We start from the raw sequence: 19,075 nt of genomic DNA, 5'->3' as shown, positions 1-19,075 counted from the left end.
AATCTAGACATTTTCATATCTATATAGCTTTAAGTCTGAAACTCAATGTTTAATACTTTTATTACAACTCTGATTAATTTCACCCAGACATCTGGCTAATTGCATGAAGCAGTGGATCTGTAAATATTGTTTATATGACATTCAAAATGAAAAAATGCAAATACCAGAATGTTCAGATTTTGTTTGTTAAATTTTCTCATATTTTTCTTTCTTCTGCTTCATTTGAGGAAAAGAGAAAACAGTCTTTTCTGGTTAGAAAGGGAAAAATCTTGACTGACTCTATTGAGCCCGTGTTTTATTCAAATTTACACAAACAGCCTATTTTTCTCATAAGGTCCTTTGTCTTCAGTGTCACACTTTTCATATGATCTTTTTATATGTTGTGGAGCCGTTCAAGTTCTGCAGGCACGGCCGGCCGCTCTTGATTCAGAGCCTGATCTCTTAAACAGTCTTTGTACTTTCTCCCGGGCCGCACTTCACGCATGGGAGAACCTCCGGGTAAAACCCACCGAGCAGCTACGTCATTGTTTTCTTTTGTGTCTTTCCTTAAAACTTTGCTTTGTTATGATTTCTCCATGACCCTTCAGAGTAACTAGGTAGCTGTTGTACCACTCTCTTATTATGCTAATCATAATTATGGTCCCGCGTACTCCTCAATTCACTGTTTGAACAGCTTGGCATTTCGCCAGGGTTCCGCTGCCATTTTGTAGTGCCAGGAGTCTGACATTTTATCATCTCCTCTGTGACTTGGCTGCCGCTACCTTTCCCTACTGCCTTCACCTCACAGGGGATCACCTCAAGGCAAGAACATGCTCTTTTATTGCTGCTGCCCCCTGAACGTGAGGGCTCTTCTGGCTCATTAGAGCTGCTGTCGCAGGTCTTTGGCATGACTAGCGAAGGTATGTGAGAGTTAGAAGTTGCGCTGTTGCGTTTCAGGTCCTTGGCAAATGCCTGTCACTTCAAGGATGTGAGGAATGTTATGTGAGAAAGATTGAGTAGGATTGCAGAAGGAGGGTTATGAAAACAGGCATCCATCTTGCAGCGTTGCCAGGGCAATTCCGTGTGGCCCCAGCTGCAGACCATCCTGGGATTCCTTTTGGTGTAACATCCCGTGCTGGGGACACCCATAACACAACTTTCTCTGTGATTTTTGTCTGGTGACTTCAACACCTGCTCCTGTGAATGAAGGTAAGAGAGCTGGGACTGCACGTGGCAGCCTGGGATCCGAAAGGATGAAGCTTCAATGCCTGGCTCTGTGCGTCCTCACCACCTGAGCTGAATAATGATAGCTGGGTGTCGAGGGGCCATGAGTAGTCAATATTATCAATAGTAGCTTTTTCTTTTTATTCAGGGATTCTGTCAAATGCATTATGGCGCCTTCCACGACTACTTGGTATTAATGAAAGTATTACTTAAAAACGGACCAGTTAACCAGTTCAGTATTTTTGCTGACTGACTTTTTGCTTTCCTGTGGAGAAGTGAAAAGTGTGTATTTCAGAAGTCAGGGTCTTTTGAATAGTGGAGTATACCAAGTCTTGGTCACAGCTGCCTTACTCTTGTCACCACTACCCCTGGTTTGTGTTACGTTTTTCTGTTTTCTCAGCTAACATGCTCCTACTGTAAACTCTACACAAACACAGGCGAGATAAAACTTAGCTTTTGCATTTTATTGAGTTTTATTACAGGTGTTTTCTGTGTGGGTTTCTGCTGTAGATGTGTACATACTTTCTTGCATTAGTGTTGGGAACTTTCTAGAGAACAGTTTTCAGGGGCTTTTTTTATATTCTTCATGTTAATTCCCTGGCTCAGGTCAGGTTGAATAGACTTCTTGGATACCTGTGTTCAGTTAGCTTATCCTGTCTTGACAGGCGAGTGATCACAGAGCTAAATGAGCTATATGAACCCAGCTGGTTATATTTTAAAAGAAGAGAGAATAAATCTATTGTGTTAGATTCCCTTCTTGCAAGGACTTTTTCATAATCTTACAGAGTTTTTCTTTCTGTGTAGGCCAGGAAAGATCGAGACACTACTGAGTAGCCCCCTTGTAACCTGGTTGTCAGACAATTTGTGAAGTCAACAGTCAATATACTCCTTGATCTCCAGAGTTTTATCAGAGAAGTAGAATGACATGTCAGGTCCTTAATTTCTTGTGGTCCTGAAGAAGTCACGTAATTTTTCCATTATCTCCAAAAAAGTCACCCTTCAACTAGGTATGGATTTTGAACTAATACCTTCCTCCCAGCTGGTGGTATCTATGGGTCTGTATGGCCTAGGAAAGATTGCCAGAATTACTGGAAACCTTATAGTTAATTGCAGAGTTCCAAGTTTTGGTTTGGATTTTGAAAAAGATTATTCTTTTCTGTTTGAAATAAAAATAATTGGGGAGAAAACTCTCATGAGACTAGCCTGTGTGTTGAGGCCAGTTACCATTAATGAAGAAGCTTAGCTTAGATCAGGGTTGCTGGAATATATTTTACCTAATTTGAATGGATTTTGTCTATGTTTTGAAAAAATCATTAAGGTGAATCATGGGTAGCGAGCTCCTGATAAGTTATTTGAGCACTTTTAACCAGTGCCAAGTCTCTTAAAGAAAGCCCAGGAACAATTTTAAGATTTTTGGCCCTTTCTAATTCATTATGTGGAGAGGAGATTCAAAAACATTCATCTTTTGTGGGAGGAAGCTCATACCTTTCAGCTGTGTTAGCTAAGGATAGCTATTAAACACTTCTTCTGTGTAACATGGGACTAACCTCTCTTTTGAATCAGCTGCTGGAAGAAGTGCAAGAATTCTTGTCACCAGGGAAAGTCAAGGAGAAAGCACTGATGCCAAAAAGATGCCTCCCAAGTGACTTGGCTGCTGGATCCCTATTATACTTGCAGAGGAGATGCAGGCATAACCTTCGTGATCTTTCTCCCAGACCTCATTTAGACAGCAGCCTAGCTAAGAGTCACATGAGAAAGTTTTTGGTTTTTTGTTCCTAAGTACGTAGGGAGAGATGAAGGTCAGTTTGTATGTGCTGACTTAGGGAAGTATCCTTAAACTGTTCCTAATCCTGTCATGCAGTGCCATGGACAAAACTTGTTTATGGACGTGTTTCCTGTGTCCGTCTTTCTCAGGAAAAAGCTGCTGCTTCTTTGCTGTATGCTGCAGAGTGAATAAAAGATGGGAAGTGTATTCACCCCATACTATAGTCCCTTTCCTCCCTGTTGTTGCAGAGGTCCTTATCCCAGGCAATAGTAACAGAGGTTTTGCCATCTCCTCAAAATGCAAGAAGTATCCAAAGACTTTCAGCATCATTGCGGGGAGTGCCACTGTTGCTGCTTTCTGATATGTCAGAAAGAGATGCATACATGTGTAAGAGCGTTTTACTCCAGTTAGGTCCTGGCCAAATTCATCCTTCTGAACACTTGCCATACTGCTGTGATTTGACACTAGAATCAGATTTCTTTGGTATTTCATCTTTCTTGAGTTTGAGTGAAGGAAGGCATGCCTGGGTTTTGCCTTATTATCATCATCATCTTTTAGGGTCACATTCTTCTTTTTCCAGCTGACAATCAGCAAAACAGATACTTTAGACAGACTTGTTCTATTTTCTCATGTGTGCACAGCTGATTTGAAGTACTCTAGCCTTCTGGGTATTGATTCAACTATCATCTGTGCCTTAAGAGTTGAATGTAAATTAGAGAGGGATACCAATGTGATAAAAGCTTTTCACTTTATAGGTTTTAACATTAAAAAAAAAAAAAGTGCATTAGTTTTTCTAGAGACATTTTAGGTCTGTTTCATTCTGAGTGAAATTACATTGTCATCTCAGCTTCGTTCTGTCACTTTTGAAGTCAAAGGTTTTGGCTGATTGCAGCCCATTTGGAAGAGTATTTGACAGATTCTGCTTATCAAGTCGGTTAACAGGAAGTATTAATAGGTCAGGACCACTTCCATGAACTCTGAAAATATGAAGTCAAGACATTTCGTTATCATTATACGTTTTGGGGGGATTGTCATAACACACGTTGGTAATGTGATTGAGATCAAAACATACTACCACTCCTTTGAAAATCTGGATATATCTAAATGCAGGTTGTAAAATGATTTCGTTGACACCTGTGGTATTTTTACAAGGCTGGATAAGGTTGACCTTGAGTGCTGTTGTCATGTCTGTGTGAGAAATCTCAGAAAACAGAGTCAAGCAATAGCTTTTTCTTCTTTGGGGCTCTTTCTCACAGGATGTGAGAGGCTCTGCGTAACAAAAGTGACGCCATTTGTATAATGCGCATGGGTTCGTTATTAAAGAGTTTGTTGTTGGCTCTGACGCCTGTAGTGTGTTGACAACATTCCTGCCCAATGCCTAGTGAAACAGAAGATCTGATACCTAAATGAGAATCTCTGGTGTCCCAAGTAGCAGCTGTGGGATACATTTTGGGTTTTGACATCATTACTATGATATGAAAAATACGATACGGTAAATATGGCTTTTTTTTTTCTAAATGCATACCTCAATAGGTCATTCACACTCTCGCTACCTTGAAGGTAGAATATGGAGCAAGTAGAGACTGTGGTGTCCGCATATTTAGGGCAGTCTCTTGCTATGGACCTGTGACACCAGTGCTTCTGCTGGCTGATGCGTTGCTGTTCTTGCTGCTGTGTTGTTAGTATTCAGATGAAGCCTCCCAGTTTCACTTCTGGTGTCTAAATTAACTTACTCAATGGCTGAAAAGGAACACTTGATTTGAATAGTATTCAATCCCACTCTCATTATAGTCTTCGTTTTTCTTTTTCTTTCATTTTCTTCCCCATCACTTAATCAGATTGTAGCAGGAAAATAGCTATTGTCTACCCAGCACTTGCAGATTAAACACTCATATAAGGATCTTTCAACAGCCTGGTAGGTGAAAATGACCATTTTGTCTTGTAAAATTTTGGGGGGCATTTTAATACACTAATATTAATTTACTAAATATATCTCTCTTTCTGGTCTCCTAATTGCATCCAGCCAACTTTGTGCCACTGTGTTGTCACTGAGATTTGTGCTACCTGATTGAGGTGCATGGTGAGAGACCCATGAGTTTATAATAGGATCAGTGAGCTTTTCCAGAACAAGTTATTTCCAGTTCTGTTCATGGGGCTTAAAAATGCTGCCTCAAGCCTTTGGACTTCTGGAAATTTGGAGTTAATTTACGAGAATGATGATTTAAACATTGACAAAACCAGCTACTCTTGGAATGTAGAATTAGTTTAATTTTATGCTCAAACATTTTTGCGCTCTTTGGTTTTGCCTTTAATTCCTTTGACCTAACCTTTCGAGAATAATCTCTCTCCCTGTCTTATTTACCCAGTTTCCAATAACGACCTCACCCAGGGTTTACCACAATAGTTAATAATTAGCTTTCTGGGATAACTACTTAAATTCCAGAGCTACGTGTTATGTCCCTTCTTTCGCTCTTTTATGTATTGTGTAGCGTGTCAGGATCTAGATGTCAGCAGATCTAACATTTGATTCACATTAATATAATTACCTGTAGTGCTTGGACAAACAAAACTGAAACTCTTTCATCCTCAGATCAGAGACTTCTTCCCATCTTTGAAGATAAGACTCTAGGTTGGGTTTTGAAACTGCCTGCTTAAAGTGGCTTTGTTTGAGTTTACGTAACAGACTCTTTCAACGGTACATTTTAATGCATTTGGAGCTGCCTCAGTCACACCAAGCGGGCACAGATAATGAGCAGAATTTGAAAAATACACTGTCCAGCGAGGAGATGTATAGTTGATCAGGTGACGGCAGTCTTGCTTGTGTCGCATGTCCTTCTCTAGCAGGAGGTCCCATTGATTGGCATTTTGTGACATCCAAGCCGCATCTCTGATTACTAAGGTGGTTCCAGCTCTGCCTAAAACACATGTGAAGAGCTGTGGCCCCGCTGCCTCCTGTCTGCGTTGTCATTCATGCTTGTCTGCTGTTTCCGTAGCTCCTGGTTACACCCATGCTGACTTCACTTCACATTTTCTTGTTTCAGTGTAAAATTTGACAAGGCTGCACCCTATCACCGTTGTTCCTTTCTCTCCTCTAGAAGGCAACGACAGTAACTGTCATTCATCCTGAATGAGGAAAGCTGCTGTGTTTAGAGCTTTTGTGATAAGTTAAAGCTATTGCCTTGGTGGCTTTTGATCATTTGGTGAAAACCAGTCTTGGAATAAAATGCAGTGTACAGAAAAACTTCCTTTGTTTTGGGGGCTGGAGAGGGGAGTTGCGTTTCAGGTCCTGTCAAGTGTCCTCCCGCTCTGGACAGTGACCAGCCTAAACTAGACTTTCAAGCAGATGGCACCTGTAAAGTATCTGTTACAAATTGCTCTGGAAGATGTTTAGAAACTGTGGGTGATCTTAGGGCAGTAGCCACCATCTTTTTTTCAGGCTCTTTTTTGTTCTTGGAAAGGTCATTACATCAAGGTTCCACCAAGATGAAGATATACAGAACTGTGTTTTATGTCAATTTTTATTATGTGATAGTGAAATACAGAAAAGTCCCGAAGAGCAAAAAGCTTGACTTAAAGCTTTGATTTTCTTTATTAGCTTTTCAAAACTAAAAGGTGCTATAAAAGGCTGCGAGGTTGTGCATTAAGATAAGAGGCAACAATGAGGCTGTGCAGTACTGAATCCAGCGGCTGTTCTTGTATGCAAAAATAATTGAGGTGGCAAGACAAGAGGAATTTTTTCAGGGTGTATCGATTTTAATTTGGCAGAAGTTATCTAAAGCTACCAATTATTCACAAAGAAAATTTGTCCTCACCATTTCAGAGACTCAGTGCTGTTTAATTTGAAGAGTCTTTGTAGATTTTGCCACGGAGAGTACTTTTCTCAATACATTCTGGAAGCAGAGAAAAGAGCAAAAAGATAAACGTGCAAGATGCTGAACACCATACCTTGGCCCTGTCTACACAGGGCATCAAGGAAGGCAAATGATAGAGCTGTTGCATCTGTCTTCCCATGAGATCACAGTCTTCTCAGCCTCCGCTGAGTGAAGCTCTGTCTCTCTCTTCTATCTCTCACTAACAGCCAAGGAAAGTTGATCAGGTAAACATCTGTGGGGTCTTTTTTCATGGAGTGCCCCCCTGTGAGACTCTGTATGCTTGCTTATTTGGTTAGATCTGCTTTGACTAATGGATGATGTGTAAAGTTGATTGGATGATTGTTGACATTAGCTTTAGACCCTTGCTTGCCTACTAAACTTCACAGGAATGAGACGAGTCATAGAAGCTCCTTCAGTTTTCCTTACTAATGATTCTGTTGTCTTGCAGTTGTTATTTTCGTGTTTATCCTGTGATAGTTCGTTTCTGTATGCAGTCAGAGCTTTATCGGTTGCTTTCCAGATGAGCTAAGACTTTGAGGAAGCTTTTGGGGTTTGGAGGAGTGTTGTTTGGTTGCTTGATTGAACAACAGTGAGCTGTCATAATCTAGATTTTCATCAGAATGGCATCTGATGACATCTCGCATAACACATAGTGGTTAGCTGGAAGTTAAGTAGCTGTTTGAAGATCTGTGTATTCCCTGCAAATCTACAACTGTGGTCTGTCACCAGAATCTTAAATTGTACACATCTGCACAATGGTATTGTCGTTCGCTCTCCGTGTTTACAGGTGTTACTGCTTGGATTCGGCTTTCCAAATTACTCCTGTTGTGTACGTCCATGGTGCAGTCTGTATTTTCAAATTATGGGAAAGCCAGACTGTTTCCCAATCTCTTGCCCTATCACCTTCCAAAAAAGCTTGCTTTATTTTGGGAAATCCTTGACTTTTAGTTAATCTAAGTCTCTCTCAAAGGTTTTTACCCTTTTTTCAGAAGTTCAAATGCTATTTTCTTGTGAAACCTTGCAAGAGGTTTTCTGGCTCTTCTTTATATTAATCTTAGCTTTGTGCTTTAGAGTAGATGTGTTGCATTTGTGATTCCTGTTCTGGAAAAAAGCCAAGTCACTTATCATACAGCTCTGCATCTCTAAAGACAATACTGATTCTTGCTTACTTGATCCCTTTCTGTCAAAGCCTGAAGATTGCATCTCTTTGATCAAAGGGATGTCTTCTTCATACCTCATACCTTTCTAGATACTTTAAAAAAAAAAAAAAAATACAGTGCTAATTTCAATTGTGTATGCATGTCTTGGGCAGTGGAGGCGATAATTAAATGGAGACATTTGAAATCAGGTTAGTAATCAGGTGGAGAAATTGGCATGAAGGGACAAAGGAAGTTAACAACGTTATTTGTGTGAGCGTTGTACACAGCGGACGGCTGAGGACCTGACTTGCTTTCTGTGCTGGTACCCCCAAAGTATTTTGGATTTTTTTCTGTTTTTGATCCACAGGCAAACAAGAATACACACTGGCTTTTTCTGCAGTAATAAACTAAACACTGCCAAGGAATATTTATTCCCAGGTACCCGAACATGATTATTTGTCCTGTCAAATTACCCAGACAATCCTTGGCAAGGTATTTGGCCCACGCCAACTAGCCACTCCCAACGACTTCTTCCACTGCTGAGGACCCACCACAGTCTGGGGACTGTGCCTGGTAGGCGGCTTGGGCATTACCTGCTCTGAAGCCTGAGGGTATAGAGGCCAGCTGACCTCAGCATCGGAGAACTCCTCTGGGAATGTTTAAATGTTGTGTATAGGCTGTAGCTCTTAAGCACTGGAAGAGTGTCTGTCTTTGCGCTAAATCGCATGGTCAGGAGCCTTCAGGGTGACACCCCTTTCTGAAGAAAGTTAGATGTTGATGATTTGTACCCTATCAGCTTTAAAATGCTACTACGTTGATGTCTGTGTGTAGGAATAAACCATAGGATGACACGATAGCCCTTCCACTTCAGGGAAGCTGTAGACACAGGATATTTGTATGGTTTCCTTAGCTGCATAACTGCAGCTGTTGTCGACATTAGGTATCTTAGAAGTGAAGTTGGCATGATGCTTCTCTGAGGCAGTATTTGTTCTGCTTTCTTTATGAAGAATCAAAATCCATCAGTTATTTTTCAGCATGTTTTTATAGCTGATTTTGCAATGTAATAGTCGTTATCACCATTTTAAATCTCTTGGCCCTTCGTATGCCTTGGGTTGCTTCTTGATGTGAAGTTGCAAAGGAGTTATGTGAACGTAATGTTGTAAAATGCTTTGAAGATGAAAAGCTCTACACTAGGTTTTTATTATTACCAGAGGCAAAGTGAGCAGCAGTGGCTTAATGTTGGACTGTTCATTTCCCAAGAGATGGCTTTGTTTTGAAGAGTGCACATTATCAATTGGGTTGGAGACAAAATTATCTTATTTCAATCCTGAATATAAATAAGTTGGCAAACTTCCTACCGTAAGATTATTTGCATGAGATATTTAGTAAAAGAGCAGAGCAGTTATGGTACTATCTATGTCTCTGTTCTTAGCTTATATTTAATGCAACATTTATTTAATATATTTGGCTTCTACTATCCAAAGGTATTTTGAATCCAATCCATTCAAACATTCTTATATATATATATAGCAGTATTCTTATATCTGTATGATATATAGCTATATATGAGATATTTATTTCAGATATATATATATTTGAGATATATATTGCTCTTTTAGAGATAAAATCAGTTTCAGCATGTAAATAAAAAAGTGGTCTGCATTCAGAAATGGTGACGTTTTATTAGAGTTTGGTTCACAGACAGTTTTTCACATGTTCAACCTACCACATATAAAAGAACTGGCTTTTTTTAATAGTGCTTTAAATATTTCTTGAATCATTTTTATTTCCAGCCTGTATCTACATCATAAACTGATAGGTGGTTGTGCAGGGACACAAAAAAAAAAAAAGAAAAGAAAAAAAAAAAAGTGAGCTGTTTGGCAGTTCTCAAGCTACTGCTGTTTCCTTGTGAGTTAGAGGAGAAGGGAGGGAGCTGCATCGTTCAAATGGAAATTCAACTTCAGCTTGCTAAGCAGGGGAGTGCTTCAGGGACACCGATGTCCTCACGTGGTTCGTTGTCTCCCTTGCCCTTGCAGCGGGTCATCGCTTCCACCCAGCAGCCTTGTTTTGACAGAGCTGTTTTGTGGTGTCAGCACGGGGCGCCTCTGGGGAGCCGGCGCTGCTGCAGCCGGGGATTTCTGAAGCAGCTATTGTCAGCGGAGGGGCCGCTGGGCTGCGGCCAGGCACTGCATCCCTGCGGCCTTGAGCGGGCTGCCTCGCTCCGTGCAGCTGCAAAAGCTTTGGGCTCCTGCCTGGCACTTGCAGAAATCGTTGTGGAATTTGCTGATTCTGCCAGACGCGAGCTAAACACTTGTTCCCAAGTGGTGTGTCCCATCCGTACAGCTGTTGGTTATGAAAAACATGCAAGGGCTTTCATCCGTAATAATAAAGCTTTGTTGAAGTATTGCAAGCTCAAAATATTCTGAGTAACGCTATCAAATAGTACCTCCTTGCTTAGCCTATAGGGAGCTTTATTCCCCCATGCTTCAGTTAAAATGTTCATTTATTGTCGTCACTTATGTCAGAGGTGGGAAGGGAGGGAGGTGAAATTTTTCCCTCGGTACTGTCAGTAAGGATTAACTGACAGTGGGCAGTGCTTTCAAAATATTCTGACCTATTTACACAACAAAATTGATCAGAACAAAATAAACAGTTCTGGTCAGTGGCTGAATGCTGTATTGTGGCAGCTATATTTGGCAGTGGATTTTCTCATTTTTCCAATGTAGACAAAATGTGAATGCTACAGAAATCTTAAGCATTACAAGCAGATCATACCCTTACTGAATAGCTAGGTTCTCCTGTTGCCTTTTGGGGAAAGGGGACGGTTTGGCCATAATTCAGTTGGAACAAATGCTTATGAAGCAACTGACAAAAAAAGCGTATGAGTAGATTGATCATTTTGCCATGCAAGGTAATAAATAATTGCATCATTTCCAACAAGCTGCAGTATATACCTGCGAGATGATGGATCTCTCTCCAAGGTGTAATCTCTGCAAAGAAGCATTAAATGGGGAATTGTGACAGACTGTAAGAATTGTTGGTTTCCTGCTTGGGTTTTATTTTTTCATTTTGTAACAACCATAGTGGATACTTGGCAATTACCTCCTCATTTTTATGTGGTATCCCCAAAGGAATGAATCGAGAAAAATGTTTCATTTTAGCTATTTGGACCACCATTCCATATTTCCTGGGTCACAGATTTCTGGTAGTTTGGAGGATAAAATTGCCTGATGCTCAAGATAGGAAATATCTCTTTCTGTCTTGTATCTTTAACTCAGATTCTGAGAATGCTGAAATGAAGCGTTTTTAAACTTGACTTCTTTTCCCAATTCCATTTAGTGATAGTCCCAATGCTGTCCATGAGGTGGAGAAGTGGTTACCACGACTACACTCAGTTGTCATAGGACCTGGCTTAGGTAGAGATGAAGTTCTACTTGAGAACGCTAAGGTAATGTGTATGCTGATATTTTATTCTGTGTCTTCCTGTTCAATTTTATTAACCAATTTCCTATCTTTTACATGATTACACAAATGTTTTTAATGGGGTTACTAAATAACAGATTTAATAAAATATCGTTGACTGAAAATTATGGCTGTTAGTCATGGTCTTCATTATTATACTGTAAGCATCACTCGGAATTTTAGGCACCCGTATGGTTGTTTTGATTTGCTTTTGATTGTGAAAGTTGCTAATTGAGAAATAGATGTTGGCATCTCTAGATAAAGGGGTCTTGTGTTTTCCTAGGTGCAAAGCACCTGTACTGTAAGAACATAAATATGAATTTGAGTTCGTAATTTTTGGAACCGTATTTGACAACTTGTATCAGGAGAGGTACCGAAGAACAGGGACTGTGTCCACTTGCAGTAAGAAATAATACTCTTAATTATAAAATGTTGGAGATTTCTACTCTGGATAAAGAGGTAATCCTATTTTCTGTCAAGCCTTAGTGGGGAGCTGAAAACAGGAGCTTAGACAGTTCTGTACTCTAAATAATATGTACTTACACTGTCTTCCAGATGATGTCTTGTATTACTGTCAACACGTCTTTGTATGTTCAAAGCATATCTTTCAGTCTAATGTCAGTCTGATTTTGCACAATTTTAATTTTTTTTTCCTGAGAAGTATTACTGAATTAATCAGTGGTACTAACAAGTGGAATTAATGTAATTTACAGAAATGTTGACAGTTACACAGTGAAATTGCAAAACAGGGGAGGCAAGAGACTGGAGACCACACTATCCAAGTAGTTTAGAATACCTTGAGAGCTATGGAGGGTGGTTTTGCTAGGCTTTTGTTAGAGAAAGTTGCTATTGGAGCTCTTCACTTCTTTAACTCTCCTTCTGCTTCCAAAAAATCTTTGGTTTATGATCTAAAGGTACAAAACTAATAAAGAGCGTGGATTCAGAAAGAAAGAAAAAAGGAATTTATTAAAGCTGATCAAGAAATCAAATGCTATTCTGAATGACAAATTTCAACAGAGATTTTATTCTTTTTTGAAAATGTTTTTTCAGAATTCTTTTTACAGAAAAAAAATTGGGGGGCATGAGTTTTCTGTTTTCCTTGGTTTTAAAAGAGGTTTTAAGGTTTTTTTCTAAAGGAAAACAACTTTAAAAAAAAGAAAATAAGAATTTATTTAGAATATCTTAAGATATCTAACATAAGCTGCTTTTATATCAGAATTCCATCTGGGTTTTATAAATATCTGTCAATGTTCTTATCTGTATTGCAGAAGTATCTGGAAGATTCCTTGATTGTGTTTGCTTTTTTTTTTTTTTTCTTCCCATCGTTGTTAAAAATAATTTTGCTTTCTTAGTGAATTACAAGCATACTTTTACTTCAGCCTGGCCATCCTGTGTGAGCTAGCTTAAAGTTAAAGAAACAAACCCAGCCAATGAAAACAAGGCGTTTGGAAGTTACTTCAGACTAAAATCTTAAGCCATGTTCATATGAGCTGTGGATCTGACTTTATTAATTTCAAGTCACATTAAAGCTCAAGTTCTTTGTCTTCACTGTAATTATGTAACTGTTCGTTAGTTATCCAGTGTTGTTTTTTCTTAATCCAGCTACCATAATCTTCTAAATTCTCTGTTCGGCCAAAAGCTTTAATAAGTGTGTGTAATTGGGCACAAGTGAACCCTGGTTGCCCGCTTGAGGAAGACTAGTTCTTCTCTGTGCTGAGGAAAGGCTGAGTCTCCCTCTTGGCTTCAACAGTGAATTTTAAGCTTTGTATCACTCTTCACCTTCAAGAAAAAAAGCAAGTGATGATAGTGTTGCTTTTTTAAACTTTTATAGGAGGCTGGCTTGGTATATAATTTTCTGTTTTCCCTTTAAGCTAACCTCGGCATGCTGTCATATGAAAACAGCACTGAGATGTAGATTAGTGTCTGCTTTTTGTTTCAGAGTGGCAGTGAGGATGGAAGAGAGATTCCCCTCTACCTCCTCCTGCCCCATTAAAGTGCTGAGGCGTAGTGGACTGTCACCTCTCTGATGCTGTTCTTACGTCGGTTCTTGTCAGTATTGTGCCAGCGCATTGCCAACAGTTGTGCTTGTCCAGTGTTTGAGCTGCTTCTCTCTTCTGAGCATTGAGAAATTAAGATCCTAATGCAGTAACCTGCAATTTCTGGTGTACAGCCCATGGATGCTGTTTTATTGTGGAATAGTTGCGAGTACTTGTTGACCAGACGGTGCATCTTCTTTCTCCAGACCAGAGAATGCTTTGCTTCCTCAGCATCTTTACTATCTATCATCTGCCTCCCTCTTGCTTAATGCCTGCAGCGTATGCACTGTGGCATTGCAGGTCCTTTTAACAGTCCGATGAAAAAGCAGCACCTTGTGATCAGTTTCCTTTTGATTTTTTTTTTTTTAATTTCTTCTTGAGCATAGTGATACTCTTTGAATACATACTTACTTGCTTCCTGTGATTGTCTGGTTTTAATTGTAATTCCATTTACAAGTCCTGTTCCAAGAAGTTATATTCCAAGTTCTACAAGTTATATCCCTCTCTCATATGCCACTTTTGTGAGTCTGTGCCAAAACCCTCACATGCTGTTCCTCAGTTGCCTGGGTGAGGGTTTATGCTCTGTCAGAGCTTTTTAGACATGGGTTTGCAGAACCAGGAGCCGCAGCTTCAGAAAAATCTCCTAAAGAAAGCACCTGTTTTGTCCTAATAGCTGTGCAGCTAGATCCCATGAAGATGTGTCGATCCTAGTCTTGGCCTAGGGAGACCCTCCAACTCTGGAGCAAGTAAGCAGTCCAAACCATTTCTCTTCAAGAGAAAGGAACAAAACCACATTTCTGATCCACTTCTTAGCTCTGGAGTGTGCAGATTAGAGCATCTCTGCTCCTCATTCTACGTCAAACTTCGGAAATGCTGTCCCACATCTGCTGTGAAACTTGGCCACCACAGCCAGCTTCCTTGTAGGCAACATCAGGACATCTGTTTTTTCTTTCAGTGTCCATGATTGATTCTGGCCAGAGATGACGGTACTGTTACCTCCCCAAGTTCACCTCCATTGGTATGCAGCTGGTGGTGGCTTAGACTCTGTTGAGAAGAGTTTAGCTGCCGCGTGGAAGCAAGGTCAAGGTCCCTACAACTGTCCTCTGTCAATGTTTAGAAGCCGCCTATTTCCAAAGCTATTGGATCTTCTCCTTTTTTCACACAGCAGCAATATTATGTCCCTGTTCTATCTACCCACCACAGCGTTCTTCATTCAGCTGTTCAAGGGATTTTTGCACTTCTGGTCTTACCCTGATCTGATTTTTCTTGTAGCCTGAGGCTTGGAAGTAGGAGAATTCCCACGTGTACCATCAAGAGCTGTTCCTCGGATTTGTGAGAGAACCCAGTTGCTCTCCTGCAGGGTGATAAGTGCAGCTCCCAAGAGGACTTTGGAAAGAGTATTATATTCCTTGCGTAGCCCTCTGGGAGAGGAGACGATGCTGCCTGATGCTCCAGGATGTTCTGCATTCTGCTGCTGCCCAGCAGTGAGGCAGTTACGAGCTTGGCTGTGTCCTGTATCAGTTTCCAGCCTCTTGTCATCTCCTTTCTCCTCCTACTCCTTCTGGCATGAATGTGATGTTCCTGTCAAAATTTCTGCTTCTGAGTTTGGTGAATCTTCACTGGGTACGTTACTGGCTTTGTGGTCAAATGGACTGATACAGAATTGTTGGTGGAATAGTAGTTGCTATTGGGATCAGGTAGAGAAAAGCATTCATCCTTATGAAGAGCCCTGTCCTTAACTGAAGTAAGACTTTGACGTTGGAATCATTGCTGGGTTCCTTGCCTCTCTCCCTGAAGTGGTAGCACCAAATCCTGGACTCTGCCACTCCAGTCTTGCCGTGTTTTGTCTTGCAGCAGCAAAGTTAAGATTGGCGTTTGCAGCAGAGCGTGCTTGCTTCCCTCCTGTAAGAGAGGTAACGATTAATAGCAAGAATGGCTCTGCGCAACTCAGATTACATGGTAAAATTGACTGGGTTCTCAAACTGCATACTTGTTCCTCTTGCTCAATTCTCAGTCTTTGTTTTAGCTCCAAGAAAATGTCCTGCATACCAGCCGGGGTGGTTCTTTTTTTTTTGGCTGAGGCCCTGCCTAGCTGCCATTTCTGCCCAGTGCTGTTGCTGTTTCTCTCCCCCCACCCCCTTCACCCTGCAACACTACCCTCAGTCAGTCATTTGCCCTTAAAGATCTGTGCTATCTGTTGGGATATAAATTGCAGAAATCTCATTTTCCACCCCTAGTGACATCATCTTAAGGTGGTGTGGAAATGTCTTGGCTGTAGTTAAGGTCTAGCAAAGGGTGGGAGAGGTTTGGGCCATTATCATGGATCATCACCTCCATTGAGTGTGACCAGAGAGAGCCCATTTGAAGTTTTCTTTCAGATGGATTTTCAGTTCCACCTCAACTGTGAGGTATCAGCCTTTCTGTGTTTGTTTTTGGTTAGTTGCATTAATTTCTCCCCTTCAAGCCTTGCGCCTTCAGGATTTAGGCAACACTTCACAGCCTTAATAAATTGTGAGAACGGGACCAGGTGCTTCGATACACTATCTGCACTAGTTTTTGCAAGCTCAAAAGGGCTACAGAACACAGAGCCACCTTTTGTTGTCATAGCAGTCTGTTAAAGCTAAATCTGCCGCTATGGGCTTTGAGAAGCATTTTCTTCTTGCTACCTGAGCAGCCCCCCGGGTTCTGTTTGTACCAAGTACAAGACACCCAAGAAGCATCCCAGGCTAATGCTGCAGCTGAGAGGTTAGTAGCATTGTCTGCGGTACCTACCATCACGTATGAATATGAACAACAGGATGTGTTACTCTGGAATCACTGCTCACGTCGACTCAAGTTAGCAGAAAAATTATTTACCAGAATCTCAATTCTTCAATATGTGTGACGTGCATTTGCTTCCTGCCCTGTTTATGTCCTCTGGAGATTTCTGCTGTGGGGATTTGGCAGTTCATAGGGAACTGAAGTAGCAGCGAGGACGCACCACTTTCTGTTCTCAGCCTTCAGTTAGGAGGAGGTGAGGTGGATGAGAGCTTGTGCCTGTCATACTGCAGAGGCAAAAACCAGGGGGCATGTACGCGCACCCACTGGGAGAATGCGTGTGTAAATTGTATTTTCCTCAGCCCTCACCCAGCCTCCAAGATTGATGCACAAGTAGTATCCAATGAAAAACTACTCTCATACTAGCCAAGCTTCACTGCTTTCAAACAGCCCGATGAGAGTCAGGATTTGTGGCCATCTTCACCTAAGATGAGGCAGTTGCTGGGATAGGGTGCAGTTCTTCCTCTGTGATGGTGGTACTGGTGTGGATAAAGCTTGGGAACGCCAGCTCTAGGCAGAGAGATCTTCTTGGTTATGCTAAGAACTATTGCTGCTTGTGCTAAGAACAATTAGTATTCTGTGGCTTCCTTGCAAATGTCTTGATTAGAAAAACAGTGTTTGAAAATATGCTAACAGGACCTTAAATACAGGTTTATGCAGCTTGCAAGCAGAATTCATTTTCTAATATATGTAATGGATCTTGATGAAGGTCATTCACAGTGAAGTGGGATGTTTATTTGCCTTCTGTGACCAGGCTTATATTGTTGTTTAACTCGGTTTTGATACTTAAAAGGATTTGTAAGCAAAATGCTGGAATTGGATACCTTTCCAACTCATTCTGAGCACCATTCAGCTAGAAACCCTAAAAAGAAATTGGCAGTGATAAATTCCAGAGTTCATTTTAAGTTTATGTTTATTTGTTTCATTTTAAGACAAAATGCCAACAGCTGACCATGAATAGCTTAAGCCAAATCTAACATTAACATGATCAACCATAAATTGGAAACCTTGCAGAGTTTGCTTTGTGAGTGCAAATGTTCAGTGGATGAGACAGCCTGAGAAAATGTAGTGCCTTTTTTTTATTCTGATTTAGATTTTTTTACTTTGGATTGAAGTAAACAGGTTTATTGCTTAAACTGGATTTGGATGTGTTTAGGGATGGAAGTGTATAAATGTAGCTTCTCAAGTGGTGTCTGGTTGATCATTAATTTGGGGGGGTACTAAAAAGGAGTGCTGTTTTTTTGCATAACTGGGACAGTATTTCAGAGGCTTTTGCTTTGTTTTCCTGTGTTCCTTATGTTCAGGCATTACTTTTGATTATGTCACTTCTTTAAGAATTTAGCATATGATTGAGGTAGATATTAAGAAACCATTAGCTGCAGTTTTGTTCCAAGTTTGACAGCAAGTGATCTACTTTGAATTCAAAGAGGGAATCTACAAGTGGGTCATTCTCTTTTTTTTTTTTTTTTTTTTTTAAAGTAGAATAGAGCAGTTTTGGTTAGCTGCCATCTACAGCATCTTTGCCTTTGTTAGTTGTAACAAGAGCTTTTACCATTTCCCAAAGCACTTAATGAGCTTGATGATGTAGTGGGGTACTCTTTTAGAGTCCTCCTCACCCTCTTGCTGGCCGAAATTAAGTATTTTCCTGTGCACCTGAAAATCTGTTTTGGAAAACAGAGCCTAGCATGTGGTACTACAGTTAAAAGACAAAAGACCCAGATAAATTGAATGGAGCATAAACCATGAGATAAAGAAGCTATTGGTTTCAAAGAAAGGATATTCATCTTTGTTATGCGACTCTTCATTCAAATAGTAGGAGTGGTGGTCAGCAGTTAATCATTTCTCATGTGAGGTTTGAGAGCTTAGTGGAGTGATTAATGGGCTAGTGATAGTTATGCGTACAGGAGTATATAAAGTAAAACTGAGGCAATTAGGCTAGTTAAAGGTGATTTATAGAAATCTTGCCCACAAAGGGAGATTTTGATTGCCATTGCTGAGTTTTGAAAGGAGGATGAGTTTTGCGGGAACTAAGGAAAGCACGTTGCAGAGTTAACTGCATGTTTCCACCAGTGGGTAAATAAATAAAAAAAAACAAACAAAAAAACCAGTTACTGAAAATACAGCTCTAATGTAAAGAATCTCAAACAGTGGAACTCCATTTTTAATGATTTTCAAAACCTCCTGTATCAAATATATTCTATTTAGGGAAGCTTCTCCCCCCCCACCCCGCCAACCCTGACTGTAGCCTTGAGCATAGCCTGGGCTTGGGATATTTGCCTACCTCTAGCTGTGCAAGATTACAAACTTCTGCTTGCCAAGCCCATTTTCCAAGCATCTCTGCTGCAGAGCTGCATCCTGACCTCTGTGCAGCTGAGTCCCTGCTAACTCTGCATTTATCCAGGCTTGAAGCAAGGAACGCAGAAATGCTTCCTAGGGTTTTCAGTGCCAATTTGTAGGAATTGGTTTGCAGTGTGTTGGGGTCAAACTTGTTTGTTCCTCCCGGGCACCTTGGGGAGGGGGCTGTGCAGAAATGCTTCCAGCTGCAGCATTTACAGGGAAATCTCTGGCTACTTCTTCCCTTTTATCTCTCTGTTCCAGACAAAACCATGGATTCAGGATTGTTGGATGAGAGCAGCATCCAGGCGGAAAATGCAAGCAATTATAGGTGGCATTTCAACAGCAGTTTCTGATCCTAGCTTTCAGTAGAGGGTTCTTTGTAAAAGGGGCTGCCACTCCTTTTTGTTTATTTAAGGTTGTGTGAGACCTAACCAGTGCCAGGTT

General features: G+C 40.7%; 1 protein-coding gene across 9 annotated transcripts in view; it reads left to right on the top strand.

Moving 5' to 3' along the window:
* Nucleotides 1-19,075, top strand: part of NAXD (NAD(P)HX dehydratase) — a 50,675-nt gene that overhangs the window by 12,533 nt on the left and 19,067 nt on the right. For all 9 annotated transcript variants that reach the window (XR_015704748.1, XR_015704747.1, XR_015704744.1 and 6 more), the window contains one exon: nucleotides 11,319-11,427. Coding sequence is in view for 4 of the 9 variants with exons in the window: in XM_087757674.1 (XP_087613800.1) it covers nucleotides 11,319-11,427 (109 nt within the window). In the remaining 5 variants the exon portion in view is untranslated. The remainder of the gene's footprint in view (nucleotides 1-11,318; nucleotides 11,428-19,075) is intronic.

Source organism: Nipponia nippon, unplaced genomic scaffold, assembly GCF_047370975.1.
Source record: "Nipponia nippon isolate SJK-2023a ecotype South Korea unplaced genomic scaffold, ASM4737097v1 scaffold_2, whole genome shotgun sequence".
NCBI classification, from domain to species: domain Eukaryota; kingdom Metazoa; phylum Chordata; class Aves; order Pelecaniformes; family Threskiornithidae; genus Nipponia; species Nipponia nippon.
Note: the sequence above shows the minus strand (reverse complement) of the source record. Positions and strands in the feature narration are given on the sequence as shown.